Below are 17,057 nucleotides of genomic sequence, written 5' to 3'. Positions count from 1 at the left end.
CTTTGGTGCACAAGCACTGGTATGTCCTACTTCAAGGTACAAGGTATTCAAGGCCATACTAACTGCTTCAAACAAAAAGTTGAGTACTGATGAAGCTGGAACTTATAAGAGATCAAATACTTGTTTACTCATTTTCATGACCTTAATTTCTTTTGTTTTGGTGTGAGTAATGGAGTTGATCACCAGAGCATTAACCTCCATAATATTATTAAAACATCAATTTTTCACCGGGGTATAAATACTGCATTTCATTAAGCCTCACAGGGATCACAAGTTTTTATGGAAATGAAAATTGGTCATATGCTATTAGCTTGTTTCTCTTGATCTGTGTGGCTCAAAACAACAAGCACCTTTGATCCTGTTGGGAACAATAACCTATGTGTAAACAGGAGCAGACAGGGCTATTGTTTCTTTGGTTCACAGGAAGTTTTTTTTAATTTTCTATGAAAGCTTTCTTTCAGTCAGCATTGGTTGGGTATTTGTGACACAGTTCAGAGATAGTAATATTAATCCTACAACTTAAATTCATTCATCATGGAGAAAAAATACAGGACACCAATTCAAACTCTACGTGAATTCATAGCCAGTAACTGATGTATACTATTTCAAAGAAGCATCAACCCTCAAAATCTTGTATCACCAAACTTTAAATAATCTTTCAATTTTAATAGTAGCTGCATGTGTTAAAGAAAATACGAAAATAAGTCTCATCTGCCAAGCAAAAGTTTAATCCCCCATTCTCCCTGAGAATTTTGTATCCTAAGAGTGGTGAAATTGTAAAAAAAAAATTATTTTTACCCATGTATAGAATTAATTTTTACCCATGTATAAATTGTCTTCATTTGGGTCATCCAAGACTTCCACTAAGCGGACAACATTTGGATGGTCCAATTTCTTCAGAATAGCTATTTCTCTGTAAACCCGATCCATCGGGGCAAGGGGGCGAGCTACTTGTTTGCCATCCCTGGAGGGAGGAGGCCTTCCTGTCAAAAAAATACAAATTTATATGTTTTTCAAAAATGAAGAACATTATTTTTTTCTGTCAAACTTTTGAAGCAATATGAAGACCATATCAATAAACTCTTTATATATAACATGTTACATTATTTATAATATCACTAAACAAGCTAAAAGCTTACTGAAAAATCCAGCTTTTTTCTTTAACCGGCTTTTGGAAAGAATTTTCATTGCCTGAAGAAAAGAAAAACCGTTATTTATAAACCCAGTTTTATACACAGTTGTTTTTTGATCATAAATTTAGTGGACGGACACTTAAATATTTCAATATTACCACTGACAAGAAGTTCAGGTAGTGGGAATCGGAAGAATCAATCAGGAAGAATACACAATCTATTGTGGGAAATCATAGAAGTGACCTTTATTTGTTAAAGAAAACAGAGCTTTATTGTAATCACCATGGTAACAAACCTAAACAATGCATCTAATCCCTCCGAAAACTGTCTACCAAGAGGCTTTTTTAAGAGCAATCTGTACAACTTAGTAATTTCATCCAAGGATTATTCATTTCCAACACTTCTTTGATATCCTGATGATTTTTTTTTTTTTGAAAAATGAAATTTACTTTAAACAATCTTTGACAAGTTACGTAACCAATTTCACAAAAGCCCTCCCTTACCACAATCGATTATTACATTTCCCTTCGTAACAGTAAAAGAAGGCAAGAGTTCCTTCAATCATTATGCAACTCAGGAACTGAAATGAGGCATCAATATTTCAGACCATGGTCTTGTTGAGAAAATAAGACCATAATCTGATTTTTTGTTCAGGAAGATAAGGAAACCTGGTGAATTATGATGAGCTAGTAGCTACTACAAACAAACATGGAGAGGCCAGACTAGCTCTTAATTACCCTAAATGTCCTAATAATGAACGAGATAATAGCCGACAGGAAATAAATACTTATGTAAATCTCGCCTGTCATAAGAAATTACCACAGAGATAAGTACCAGTACACTTCTACTTGTAAATATAACACAGTCAATTTCTGAATCCAAAATAATTTAATTCAACACAGTATACTGCCTACATCTATGGCCAAAAAGGCATTCACAGTTGTTATATTTGGAAACAAGTTCCATAAATATAGTTTGTTTTTGTTTGCTTGTTTTTTGTTTTGCCTAAAACTCTATAAATTAAACACAGTCAAAGGGTTTAAAAGTCAGTTTCTGGAAATGTTGCCAGTTTGGAATAAATATAGAGAAAATGATCCGAGTTCATTAAAGAAAAACTTTGTATCTGCAACCTTTCAACCAGAAGTCAGTGACTTACTGGTTTTTACTTATTACAGAGAAAAGAGCACCTGGACTTGAAACTTTTATCTATAGTTTAACATGGAATTGTGTACCTTCACATTTTCCAAACATGAACCAAGCAAATGAAAAAATGTTAGAAGAAAAGCATTTTGAAAGATTTTATGTATATAACATACATATTCTTTTTTATATTGCTATGGTAACTAGAACTATGGTAAACTAGAATAATAGGCCTTACCGGTAGTTTCTGTATCGGAGTAGCATTTTAAAAGACTATTCCACATATTATTCTTTTTATACAGTCACATTGCAACATTGTTCAGAGAAATTCAAAACTGATACATTAGCATTGAATTTGGGTTGTATATCTGTGTATCAAATTTATATTGAAATCAGACTGGAACTATAGGAGGTGTACCATTTTGAAAGAATTTCATGGATATTGCTACTTTAAGTAACCATAGTAACAATATTTGTCAAAGTTAACAGGAGGCCCATGGCCAACATTGCTTACCTTAGTCACTATGGACATACAGTTCTTCATCATCAGATTTCCCCCCTATGTATTCCTATCTAAAATTTTGGTCACCTAGCCTATTGTTGGCCCACCCTACCCCTGGGATTCTTAATTTAAAAAAACTTGTATCTACACCCCCTGAGGGTGCTTCTATATTAATATAACTAAACATGTCTTTGTGGTTTTTGAAAAGAAGGTTTTTAAAGTCTTTCTTTCCTAAATATTCCTATGTGAAAATTTTGATCACCTATTGAGACCCCACCCTACCCCTGGCAGTCAATATTTGAACGAACTTGAATCTTAATAATCTGAGGATACTTCTGCAACTCTTCATTTGAACAATTTCATTTTGAATCCCCTTCTTCCAAGGATACATTGTGGCAAGCTTGGTTGAAATTGGCCCAGTGAGTCTTAAAAAGAAGTCAAATTGGCCCCAGTGAGTCTTAAAAAGAAGTCGAAAATGTGAAAAGTTTACAGAAAGATGGCAGACAACATGTGACCAGAAAAGCTCACTTGAGCCATTGTCTCATGTGAGCTAAAAACCAATAAGTAGAGTGATGTATCTTAGTTAAATTTACTTGTGTATCAGTTTCTATTGAAATCGGACCCAAACTGTAAAAGGGGCATTTTGAACGAATCTCACAGAATGTTTTTTTTTTTTTTTTTTTTTTTTTTTTTTAAATTTTTAATAACCATCGTATCATCCTTTTTCATAAATAATAATAAAGAATTATGTATCTTCTTATAATTTACTTGTTCTACTGGAATTGGACCAAAACTAGTACTGTAGGAGGAGTAGCATTTTTAAAGAATTTCAAACAATTTTTTATTTTCAGTTACCATGGCAACACCCATGGAAATGAAGTGTAGTCTACTTGTGTATCAAGGTTTATAGAACTGGACAGGTAGACAAACAGATGGACAGGCAAAGAACATCTTACCAATGCATTATGCATCTCTGGTCTTTGACCAGTAGAGTTAAAACTGAGGATATGGTGTAGTACTTACATAATGAACATCATCTTGTTCGTTGTACGCTAGTTTTACAATGCCATAAGAACCCTGTAAATAAAAAAAATAAATCCTAATGTAATATAATACAGATATTACATAACTGTATAAGCAAAGGTTGGTTGGTTTGTTTTTTTCCCAAGGACCAGCTGATGTAATATAATCCTGTGAAAGATATAAATCTGTATAAGCAAAGGTTTTTTTTTTTCAAGGTACAGAATGTTTATACATGTAACATGAAAGATTGAAAATCTTAAAACTGGCCATATCCATTAAATTATTATGCAGCTACAGTTTATGGAAAAATTTGCATTTTGTGCGTATTTATACATTAAAGATAAATTTCTCTGCAAAATTTTGACAATTTAGTACTAATGTTAAATTTGTAGTATCTACTGTAATTAATCTAGCTACTATAAACAGCATTTCAGAGAAATATAATAAATATTATTTAATTTTTACAGAGTTCCACTTATTGATACATTGACCAGGTTAAATATTTCTCTTAATCTATATCATTATCATTCTTATCATTTATAAATACTGTATATATACATCTGAATTTTGTTTCAGTCAATTCTTTCCTCTTCCTGAAAGAAATAAGATTAAGGCTGCATGTTCATGGCCATCAAGAATGAGTTAACCTTATTTCATTAGTATCCACAGAGGACAAACAACATGCTTCTACTGCATACAGGAGAAATATTGAGTCTGTCACGCTCCCCAGTCTGAATATTGCATTACTGGATAGCCAAGGGACACCCACAAAGCAGTCTGTTTACCGTGATTAATTTCATCTATGTCTCTGGGTAATTCTATCACAAGTTTAAGCTATTTGTTTATAAAAAAAGAAAATCCACTCTTTATAAGTAATGTAAATCAATATTTTGTGCAGAAAAGGGATATTTTTTTTTTTAATTAAAACAAATGGGCTATGTGCATGGCAATAAAGAAATGATCTTTTGATGAGCAACATTTCAATGCCATCTTTATTTCCGTCATGAATACTAATCTCTGATCTTATTTTGAATTGAACACAATACTGTATATAGAAATAAGAATAACTGGGATATGTTGGTGTGATTGAAATATTCTCAAGTAAAAAGCATGTGAATTGTCTTTAAAAAATATTTAATGAATTGGTGTAGTCCAAATGTAGATCAAATTGAACAAGATGTGGCATGCTCACTAGTAATACCCCCGCTGTGATGTGAATATACATTCTCATGTTGACATCAAATTCATACAAAAATGAATCCCACCATTTGGCATGCCTTAACAAAGATTGTGCTAAAATTTCAAGCATCTGCACTGAGCAGTTGCTGAGAAAACTGTGACAGAAATTTGGTGCAGACAGACGCATGGATAAACAGGAAGTTGACATCGGATTCGAACAAAAATGAATCCCACCATATGGCATGCCTAAAAAAAGATTGTGCTAAAATTGCAATCATCTGTGATGAGTAATTGCTGAGAAAATTGCAACGAAAATTTGTTATGGACAGACACACAGACAAGTAGACAGACAGACAGACACACAAGGGTAAAACAGTATACCCCCTCTCCTTTGGAGCTGGGGTATAAAAATACAGCATACACTAGATTTAAAAAAAAATGCCTATTTGACCCGGTCATTAAAGACTGAAGAAGTCAAATTGGTATATTGATAAATTTAAACATCAAAAGGTTACAGATAATATCTGATGCTTTTTGTTTGGTGTTGAATAGAGTATACTTAAATACCAGTCACTACTTAATAATGCAAAGGATTTTTAAATTGATTTTCTAAAGGGTATGCAATTTCTAGTTGACGATTACTTTGTGGGAATCCTTCATCTGTTTATACCAGTATATGGCATGTTGTACTTTAATTCATTTCAAATATATGCCCTTTCCTTTGAAGTCAAAAACAGCAATATATTGAAATATGATTTCTGTTGTCAATATCAATGTGGCTTATCTCCAATTTCTAGAACAATAAACTGCACAGAAGCATTGTATTTGTAATATAATATTCTTTCAGTTAACTTTGATCAGCAGCAGCAGAAGTCTAAAATTTCTTCCCCTGAATTTGACATGTAAATGCCCTTTCAACATACTCTTAGAATTTAACCCTGCACCTTGGGACCACTGCTTTGCCTGAAATATCTTACTGTAGCTTGTCCTGATCAAATATTTCCAATTTACAGAAAAACTGTTTACTGCTGCTGAAATTGCCACAAAGTAAATTGTCCTACACCTCAAAATACCTTTAAAACATCAGAGCTCCAAGAAGCAAGCATTGCTCATCTCACTGAATATGCTACTATTTAAAACCTAAACCCAAAATCTACACTGAGAAACTTGTCCTATTATATATTTTGAGACAGACTGTCTGCACATACCAGTACCTTCATTTCGAGTCCAACTGTACACCCATGGCCAGTTTGCTTTAAGGCCATATTCTTTCTATTTTTGATAATTCACAGTTTAGACATAATGTTTTAACTGTAGAACATCACTGATTTCACTAGGACACCTACTCATGATATGAACCTCGATGCAATATGGCTTCAGGTGTATATGAACACATACTGTAGATTCCTTATTTTTCCTGAACACTTATTATCCTGAAATGGCTCTTTAACATCAAATCGCAAGAACAATAATATGCCAGTAGACAGTTGATCAAGAAATTTTACACTGATTTCAGCACCATAAAAATAAAAGCAAGTAATTTTATTTCCTGAGTGGTGCTGCTTGCGAAATTATGTGATAATTAATTCCTCACGCATATTTAGGAATCTACAGTACATGTAGTTTGTATTTTGAATTCAGTAGGTCCATGAGACTGCATGAGAACAAACAGGCTACATTATTGAAAGTTAAATGTGTTCCAAAAGTCATGAGCTTGCAAATGTTTTGCCAGAGAATGTGTTTTACCAGAAACCCTGGGGATAAATGAAATCATGATAGAATGACCTCTGCAATTAATGGAAACATCTCAAATTCACACACATCCAGGTGAGCTCAAAACAATGAAAACATACCAAAGAATTTGAAGAAATAATCATTCTAGGCTACTTTTTTTTTATTTATATGATTGTATTTGAATGGTAAATTGATGATCATGTAAAATGTAGATATAAATATTGGACTTCATTTTTTAAAAGTTCATGAAGATTTTATGTACCTTTCATGAAATATATGTTTGTGTGAAAAGTCCCAGTTCACACCCTCCTCAATTTAAAAAAAAACACCTTTTCTTAATCATTTTAAAGATAACTCTGTGCACAGACAATACAAGCCTATATTTGATATTACCCCCAGAAGAACATAAATGATGATACCTTGCCAATTTCATTTTTGAGTTTATACTGATTCAGCTGCACATAGCCGTCAGCACCATCCACAACAGAAAAACTACTGGTCTCCATTGTTGGCTGCCTGCGTAACCGTGGTGATCCTTGCGGGGATCGTCCACCACCGAGTCTATTTACACCTAAGGTTTCTTCTGATAGACTGTAGGCAATGCGGGGCACATTTCTTTGATGAGGAAAATGAAAAGCATGAAGGGCTGAACTACTCGCCGATTGAGATGTATTTTTGAGACAGTCCAAGTTTGTAGGCACATCAAGGTGACCAGTGGCATCAACCACTGTCAAGCTGTGTCGTCTGCTCCCGTCATCGTCGTGGTCCCTGAATACGTTGTCTTCGTTGTCACTTACTGAGCTATGACCAGAATCATTTGTGATGTTGGAACTCTTCCTTAACAGAGGGTGCTTGGTTCTTGTCTGAACACACACAATATCCCCAGTTTTAGGCACATTTATATTTTCCTTGTCTTTTTCTTTTATCGGTAGATCTGTGTGACTATTTACTCCATTTGGTAGAGCTGATTTTGGTTCTTTGTGATCCTGGAGGTTGTGTTCTATGAAGTCTTCCTGATCAGAGTCAATATGACATTTCCTGCAATGAAAAGATGTCATAAGTCAAACAATGAAAAAACCTGCAACCGCCAACATGTTTACAGAATATTTGAATGTATTGTGAAGTAATTGAGTTGGAAATAGTCATATACCAAAAATTAAAAGAACAACCCACTTTTTTTTTAGATCACCAATTATTCACACTGTGTATACATGTATACCCATTGGAATTTGTAATGGAGTGTTTATTTAATGTTATTGCCCGAACCATACAATACATAGATAGAAATCATTGTTTTACCCAAATGATCAAAGAAGATTCTTTTACAAATCCTTTGATTGATTTTTTATAGACAGAATTTAAATGAACGAGTTGCTACTTTGATTTTAAATGGGTCACGATCATGAACTTTGTATTACCCGGGTGTGTACAATCAGTCACGGTTGTCTGTTCAACCCAAAATGAAGTAAACACACCCACTTTTTTCATGCATCTTTGCTTCCTGTTGAATCTTAAGCTTTTCATGTAATATTTGTGTATTAACAAACACATACGTTATTCATAGTGTTGAGAAAATTGGACATCTGTCAAAGTGTCACATCTTGTGGCATGACATTTGCAGAAAGTATTCTGAATATTATCAATCATGCATTTTCAAATAATTCTTTCTTAGGAAGAGTTATATCCATGCTGGAATTACCATTAATTATATATAGAGCGATTGAACTCCTTTGAACAATGCGGAAGATCTCTTACATAACTTTATGGAAAGTTAATATTTATTCACCTGTTACAATAAGCTGAGGTTTTCATGGGTTTCACAGCTTTATAACTGAAATAAACCCTCAATTTGATCAGGTGACCCTAACTTCAGCACAGTTCTCTAGCTGAATGATACCGGTATATAGGTATTTAATTAATATCATCTAACTATTCATGATCACTTGCTGACAAAAAAGAAACAAGTCTAGCCAACTGTGATTATTTCTGAATTCATAAAAGAAATTTAAGTTTTTCAAGTAGATGATTCAAAGTGCATAAGATTAAATTTGATCATACATTTCTGGAATTGATTTTGTCCATTTCCATTCTTGCACTTTAATTTATTATTTAAACTTCAAATGAGCAGTTAATTATACTCTATAATTTAAAGCTGCATACATCACACATACTCAGAGTAATGTCATTCAGTCATGAAACCAATCTTAAGTTTCTGCCTTATTAAGATACACCATTGTCCTCAGGAAGCACCTACCTGAAAGAACTCTCCAGATTGAACACAGGCATGGTGGCCATGATCCCAAAACAAATTTGGAAATAAAACTCTACATGAAAATAATTTCAAGTCAAGGCAATGTTTTTCGTTTAAAATTCCTCATGAAAATAAACTGCCCACATTTGATAAGAGTTTAAACTTTCTTTCCAATCTAAGTATGTAAGTCCATCAAAAGTGACAGTTTAGTTGATTTAACAAGCATCGTTTCATTGTCATTTAGAGGTTGGCTTTAAAAATGTTTTTGAGTTATATCATCCTCACTTTTTCCCAGACACTGTCCCTTTAAATGGAATGCATATGCTTTCACGGTCTATATTTTCATACATAATTCTTACAATTAGTTGTAAAAACACCATCCCCTCTACCACTTACACAGTTACTCATGTGTGAAAGTAAGTCCTTATGTTGGATCATTCCACAATAGGTAATATCTGTCAGATAGGACAGGATCTACTTAATATGGAATGCACCAGTACTGTGTGCACGTGCAGTCACTGTCAAAATAACTTATATTTAATCCCTAATCCATTGCTTAATGATCACTTGTGAACATAAGCATTAACTGACAATGAGTAGTACAGGAAAAGAGGAAGCCGATTTAATAGATTGAAAAGACGGAAGACGTTCTTACAGCAGTGCAAGTTTTTGTTGCTTTTAAAAAAAAAATAAAGTTGTCTCTTATTTTGTTTAAACAGGAAATTAATGAATATGCCATTATTATTAAACCATTTCAGACATTAATATTAAGGACCTTCTAAGAGCTTGTATGAGAGTCTCGTAAATGGATAGTTTGTTTTTGTGTGCATGATTATCATCATTATATCGCAACCTCGTAAAAGCTGAATAAGGAAAGTTTATGATACACTGATCAACAAGTAAACAACCATCAAGTACTAATGCGTGTGGTGAATTTCACTTAATGAAGGAGTGAGGAAATTTACATATTGCATATGAGCCTATCATGTACTTAATACTCGCATGAATGATAAAAATCAGGCTTGATTTAGCTCCCCCATTAAAGAGATACAAACCTAGGACCACACACTCACAAACTAATGAGAAAAAGACTTTATGCTCTCAATTTGTCATTTTGTGTAAAAATGACAATTTTTAAAATGAAATGGGGGGGGGGGGGAGGAATGAAATTAAAGCAATTTTAATATACCACACAAGGCAAAATTTAAGACAAATCAGGGCTGTAGAGGATAAGAATTTTGTAAATTAAATTATGAATTGAATGATCTCCTTTAGATAAGGGTCAATCCTCCTTAAAATTCTTAACTTTCAGCTGATATTATGCTCCTTTATCAATTTCAAAGAGGGTTTATGATGTTCTGAAAGTTATATATATATATATATATATATATATATATATATATATATATATATATATATATATATATATATATATGCTAATTCAAATGCACTTAAAGAAGATTCATCTGTCTCACCCTGCACCTAGCATCAGTTCATCTTGTATATTAAAAAAACTGATTGAACAAAAAGTGCATTCTCTCTAATAATTATCATATTAAAACATATTCATTTCAATTTGATATACTATAAATTAAATTCACACATATCACAAATATGACACTTATAGTTGATAAATTCTCATACAAATTGTTTCTACTTGTCACAACAAGTCAATTCGTCCAATTAATTTAGACTTACGGTAGCTGTATTTGCTATGGATTATCATATATGGGAATCAATAACAAAGGTATTAAAGCCAATTTTTATTAACATCCCCTACTTGTTTACTAACTGTAATTAACAGGTATACATGTACAGAACACTCAAAAGTTAATATTGTACATCATCTCAAACCACATGTACAAATATCAAAGCATTTACACTCTGAAACGAAAACTTATCCATAAAAACCTTACTAGATCTAGATGAACATGTGTTTGAAATTAGGTAAATAACTATATTTAGATAATTTTAACAATTTTAGGTCTTACTCTGTAACTAATGAAGTGGGCAGTTTTAGTGCAAGATATCCAAATATTTTTTCTGACTTTGGAAAAGGGGGGGGGGGGGATGTTGGATCTGAATATTAAAAGATGCATGAGAACTCAGGGTTTTATTTTTCTTATGTATGTACAGGTGATGTTGCGATAGAGACACAATATATTTTATTGTGTTCACCTTTCATATTATCTCTTAATATCAGTATCAATAGTCTTACAATTCAATTGTTTGTGCTGACAAAAATTCTGCACTTTTTTTCACTGTCTGTTAGTCTAACAGCCAGAAAAATGTCCTTGACCTTTAAATTATCATAATAATAAAAAATTGAATGTTGAATTGCTGGTTAGATCTTATGTCAATTTTCTGAATCTTTAAATTTATTTTATGCCATTCTAGAGCATTTATCTTCATTCAAACTTTGAATGTGTACATTGCATTCATTTTTCCGCACGCTTCTTCTGCATGAGCATCATTCACAGTCAAGATTCATTCACTCTTCTCAGTAAAAGACTGCATGTTGAATATTTCATAACGCTGTCAGTGCTTTGATCTACTTCACGGAAATGATACAGTAAATCAGTGGCATTGATTTTGATAGCGAGAACTCACTCAAAATATCATTTACTAACACAACTCAATAATTACTGTCAAACAACAAATATTCACCAAAATCTTTTATTTGCAAACTGTTGATGCAACTTTGATGAAAAACACGATTCATGACTATACTAATATTTGCGATTGAAATTTCTTCTTTAATGAGCATCCCAATAGAGTATAACTGGTTTGCAATTACAAATATTTGCGAGTGTATGTCAGTCACGAACTTCTCAAAAATTTCTCCCACTTGATTTATAATAGTTAATGGCATGCAATATGCATCTGAACACATTACAGTAAATTTTAGGCCAGAAATTAACATTTAATGGTCTTCTTACTCACATAAGGCCAATAATCATAATATATGGTATATATAGGATAACATGTCTACATAAATTTATATATTAATCTTTAGAAAAAAGCATGATTTGAATGTCTTTATTGTTCAACTTATTTGCTCCTTTTTTTTCTTGCTTGCAATTTGGAAGCTCAAGGTGAGCAGTAAGTGTATATTCATTCTTTTAGAGAAAATATTAAAGTGATGAAATCAAATGAGGCCAAAAAGAGCTATAAACTTGTCCACAGAAATTCACATGCATCAAAAATAGAATGATTTTCTTAAAATATAAATACTGAAGTCAAACCACAAGATCTAAAAAAGGAGAGGATTACCAAATAAAATATGACAGCTCATTAAATTTTTTGCCTGAATTTGCAATTCATATTTTTATACATGAAATTGTAAATACAGTCAAACCTTGTTATCTCAAACTCAATGGGACCAAGAAAATACTTCGTGATATCCGAGGATTCAAGATATCCAGGGTAAAATTCTTAAGGAATAAGCGGTTGGGACTTCCAAATCACTTCGACATATCCATGGTATTCAAGATATCAGTGTTCGAGATACCGAAGTTTAATAGTACTGTACATTAATTAGTTTTAACCAGTTCTCATGAGCAGCCAATTCCAGCAGATGACTAAAACTTTTGGTAACCCATTATTTTCAAAAATATTTTTCTATGTTAAACATGTAAGAACGATATTTTTTAAAACTGTATTCATTGTTTCATCTCCAGCTGACATGTGCAGGAAAATATCTTATCTCTTATATGTATTTTATTTCCATTAATTACTTTCCTTTTCATTAAAGAAACCCATGTGAATCACAAATTACTGTATGAGGTATTTTTGTGAAGAACATGACTCTAAAATTACGGCATGATCCTGCATGTTCAGTAAACTGGCCATTAAAATAACCGTAGAAAGAAAACAATATTTCATCAAAGTAATTGTTGAATGTGAACATCTGCATAGTATTTGGATTCTCTCTAATGGACATTAATACCTAACTGGATACTGTTTACCTGGACTACACTATGTCATATTCAATCATTATATATTTGTGCTCTTTGAGATAGTTTCAAGCCATCTAAAAGCCTGTTGAAAATGGCAGTTTTTGTTGAAACTCTCACTATATATACAGTGAAAGCTAGCAGTCTTTGCTGTGAAATATTAGAAAATGCAGGAACAGTTTAGCAATACTGCAAAATTAACTGTCATTAATTCATCAGCTGTTGAAGACAAAAAATGGCACCTCAGTGTACCAATTAATAGTTATTTCATATGTTAATTTACAAAATAATTAAGACTTACATGATAAATAAATAGGATTGAAAGTTTGTAATGGGGCTCAGAATTTCTTTTCTTGATTCAGAATTTGTTTTAGATCATTGAATTTGAAATGTCCTTGTGGTCAAAAAGACTGTGTTCCATCACAAAGATTACTTAGTGATATCATTCACATCCACTTTGCTGAAAATTTGAAGACATCAAAAACAATAAATTCTCAGAACTTTTTAAATGGCCTTTAGATATGAACAGTTAGGCCACGCCAATTTGTAAAATAGTTCTTTGGATTTTCAAAAATAAAAAGTGAGGCAATCGAGCGAAATAATTTTACAAATATTATTTTCATTTCGGGTTTCAAAATTATGAGGCGAGCGAATATAATTAATATAGGTGGCAAAATTTTCTAAGTTCTCCTCTTTTTCCTATTATTTTTTCTGGGAGAGAAAACGTTTTCTATGTACTCATAAGATGTGAAAACGCGTATTTCTTTTGTTTCTCGTAACATTGCAATTTAGACGTAGTTTCATTTCTACAAATTTTCTGTTTAATTCTTTGCAAATTGTTAAGGTCATGTCAGGTTTCAAAATCACAATTGCATCGCTTCTTGAATTTTCTTTAATTTTTATTGAACAAATACGGTCAATATTTACTTAACCTTGTGTGTATTTTTCATATGTTGATGATATTCTCTTTATTGTTTCATCAAACAAAGCTTCAAACGTCTCCTATGCTTCCATTTCTATTGCTGTGCATGGAACTACTTTGTACCCATTGTTTTTAACTATAGTACACAGGGGTGTGCAATAAAAAAAATCAAGTAAGTCAATCAAAGTTACTAGCCCCAAGTAAAAAGTTACTAGCCCAAATAGAGGGGCAAAAATTAAAATAAATACTTATTAATGTTGAGAAGAAATTAATTGCTGAAAAAGTCAGGGTACTGAGGTCATTCTTTTTAAAATTAAAGTTAAAAGTTCTCACTATCAATATAAATCATGTATAAATTATTATGAAGGAAAATTAAAATGAATTTAAATAAAGTATCTTTCCTTTTTCTGATCATTGCACTAGCTCATTTAGAATGAAATTAAATTCATTTTGTTTTCATCTTAAATCATTGAATACACTAGAAATATATTTTATGTAAGTCACAAAACACTTATTTTTCAGTTGATTGAGTGATCGTAAATAATTTAATGAGATATCTGCATGTATTTACCATAAATGGAGGAATAGAGGAAATTCGGATTAGGAAAAAACGATCGTTTTTGGAAATAGTCAGATAGAACTGTAAAACAGATAAGATTATGGAGATTTATTGACAGTCGGAGCATGTTGTCTGGAAAATTTTAACTGGTTGGGAATTTTATAGCAAAAAAAAAATGAGTGAAAATACCGATTGTGCTTGTCATGTATTGCGTGTGTAGTTAATTTTTTTACTAGCCCGACGGGCTTCCTCCTTGCAGAAAACCACTAGCCCGACCCGCAAAAATGGTAGCCCCGGGCGTCGGGAGATGCTAAATGCTCACCCCTGGTATATACGAACATTTACACAGGCATCGTGCAAAACTTCACAAACTGTTACAAACATTCTAAATCCCGCGCTTCTGTCAAACAACTTTCCAAGTCTTTTGTGCGTTTTGTGTAAAAAGTCGAGAAAAAAAAATTGTATACGGATATTTTTGGACGCGCGCGCAGATTTTTTTTTATAATATTATAATTTGGATTTGTTGTAAATAGAAGCGGCGAATCCGACGAACTATATTAGAAATTGGTATGGCCTTATCAAAATATTCAATTTTTACAAATATTCGGACATTTGATACTGTACCTGTAAGAGGCATAGGGAAACAAATTTGAAAAAATAATTATGCAATTTAAAAAAATGTATTTGAAGAGACTAGTAGGGCATATGTGTTAGTAATTAAGTTGGTTTTGATTCTGAAGTGTTTAGCTTTTTTTTGTAATACTCAGAGAAAAAGTCTGGTCTCCAGCCAGCACAACTAATGAATTGTGTACTATCAGTTTGAACACAAAATGTGCACCACTTGTACATGAACATTTTGCAAAATCATTTTAAACATAAATATATGAGTTTTATGAAAATTATGTTTGAAATTTTATATTTTTACCAATTAATGAGGAGTTTTAGATGACAATTAACAAATTCTAGCCTCAGTGTCAACTAGTTCATTTATGCAGGAAATGTTTTATTAAACAGTGAAATGAATTAAGAAGACTGCATCATTAAAAATATTGTGCTTGTAGTCATATCATGACATACGTGCCCAATTAAACTGATTATATCTCTCCCAGTGGCATGACTTCCTTCATTACTTTCCGAGAACCACAGCTGGCAAGAAAACTGATCCCCCAATATCTATATTAACTTTTTCTTTCTTATATTTAACATTAACTGACCAGTTATTAATTAATAATTATATCACTGTAATGACTTTAGTAATGATTAAACTGATCACATTTCATGAGCAAAGTGCAAATTCAATACTACTGCTGAATGATTCTCCAATTGCATCATATATTAATCATTTTTCTAACCGGTACATTCCAAATGGTCCTTGATTTCATACTTATATCAACAATGCAAGATTATGAAAATAATTTTCTAGGTTTTTTTTTTTTTTAGTTTAAATCATAACATCAATGCCAAACTTGGTGATAATTAACATAAACAATTTTATACCTTCCCCCCACCCCCAATAGCAATTTTCAACAGATAAAAGTAGCAATTCTACTACACTAAGGATTTACCATCTTGAAAAAAAAAATCATTTTTTTTCTTGAATCATTTGAAAAACTAAAAACGATATAAAGATTTTAATGATAAAACTTAGTAAATTCTGATTAAACTGTGAAAAACAAAATCAATATATTGATAGTAAACATTACCTGTTTCGAAATTTTCCCTGTCTGAATTCCAGCATTTTCAACCTTTGTTGAAGTGAAGAGTTGAGAAGCATTTTGCTATAATTTAGTGGAAACTATAGAGACATTAATACAAAGTTTTAAGCTCTTTTCAAATCTTTCAAACAAAATCCTTGAAAAATGAAATAATCAACAACTGATTATTCCTCAGTCACAGAAATGGTTGCACTTGACACGTTTTGCATCTTTTGAATCCAGACTCTGTGAAGCCTAATTTTCTATCTATCACCTACAAAAGTCACCAACCTACTAATGAAAGAAATATTCACACAGCAACTAAATCCCAGCCACAGGCCAAACTTTTCTCAATATTTCACTAGACAAAGTATCTAGGAAATGTCATTGGATCAATATATCATAAAAAATTAAAACAATGTTTGATACATCCAACACTAAGTGTCTACGAAAGAAATTCTCATAACTGAGGAAAAAAAAACCAATATATGCATCTACAGCTGCGGAGGAGAGGATCACTCGGCATCAACACAATGTGACTTGTTTATAAGGCTCTTGGCAACTGGCAGGAGACACACAGAAGAAAAATCAAAATGATCCCCTTGATAATTAACAGAAAACCAATCAGAGTTAAAACTCTGATCGAGTGACAGATAAAATTGCTCTAGAACTAAGTGTTGGAACATAATCAGGTCATTACCAGTTTGACAGACACAAGGATTATACCTGCAAAGACAGGGAATTTAAGCTTTGAACAATTTATCTCTCTATTAAGGTTCTTAATATGTCAGATCTTATTCTGGATATCAGCAATCATCATTTGTGTTTACAAATGATAAATGTTGATGAATCTGTGAAATATCATTTTAATATCCTTGTGAAGTATATGGCTCATGAAATAGATCTCTAACAACCATTAAATTGATTTGATGAAGTTGAAGATTTGTTTTCACATTCCCCAGAC

The 17,057-nt window shown here is 32.2% G+C and overlaps 1 protein-coding gene across 2 annotated transcripts in view; it reads right to left on the bottom strand.

The window, feature by feature from the left end:
* LOC133205314 (calcium/calmodulin-dependent protein kinase kinase 1-like) overlaps nucleotides 1-17,057 on the bottom strand; it is a 69,966-nt gene that overhangs the window by 10,612 nt on the left and 42,297 nt on the right. The window contains exons 1-5 of one of the 2 annotated variants that reach the window (XM_061341097.1): nucleotides 8,966-9,414; nucleotides 7,131-7,749; nucleotides 3,799-3,852; nucleotides 1,140-1,191; nucleotides 822-983 (exon numbers count right to left, since the gene is read on the bottom strand). In XM_061341097.1, coding sequence (XP_061197081.1) covers nucleotides 822-983; nucleotides 1,140-1,191; nucleotides 3,799-3,852; nucleotides 7,131-7,749; nucleotides 8,966-9,006 — 928 coding nt within the window. In that variant the 5' untranslated portion in view covers nucleotides 9,007-9,414. Of the gene's footprint in view, nucleotides 1-821; nucleotides 984-1,139; nucleotides 1,192-3,798; nucleotides 3,853-7,130; nucleotides 7,750-8,965; nucleotides 9,415-17,057 lie in introns of those variants that run through there. The other variant, XM_061341096.1, reaches the window with a different exon arrangement.

This window comes from Saccostrea echinata, unplaced genomic scaffold (assembly GCF_033153115.1).
Source record: "Saccostrea echinata isolate AGI-Se365-2 ecotype Australia unplaced genomic scaffold, CSIRO_AGI_Sech_v1 ptg000054l, whole genome shotgun sequence".
Classification (NCBI taxonomy): Eukaryota; Metazoa; Mollusca; class Bivalvia; order Ostreida; family Ostreidae; genus Saccostrea; species Saccostrea echinata.
Note: the sequence above shows the minus strand (reverse complement) of the source record. Positions and strands in the feature narration are given on the sequence as shown.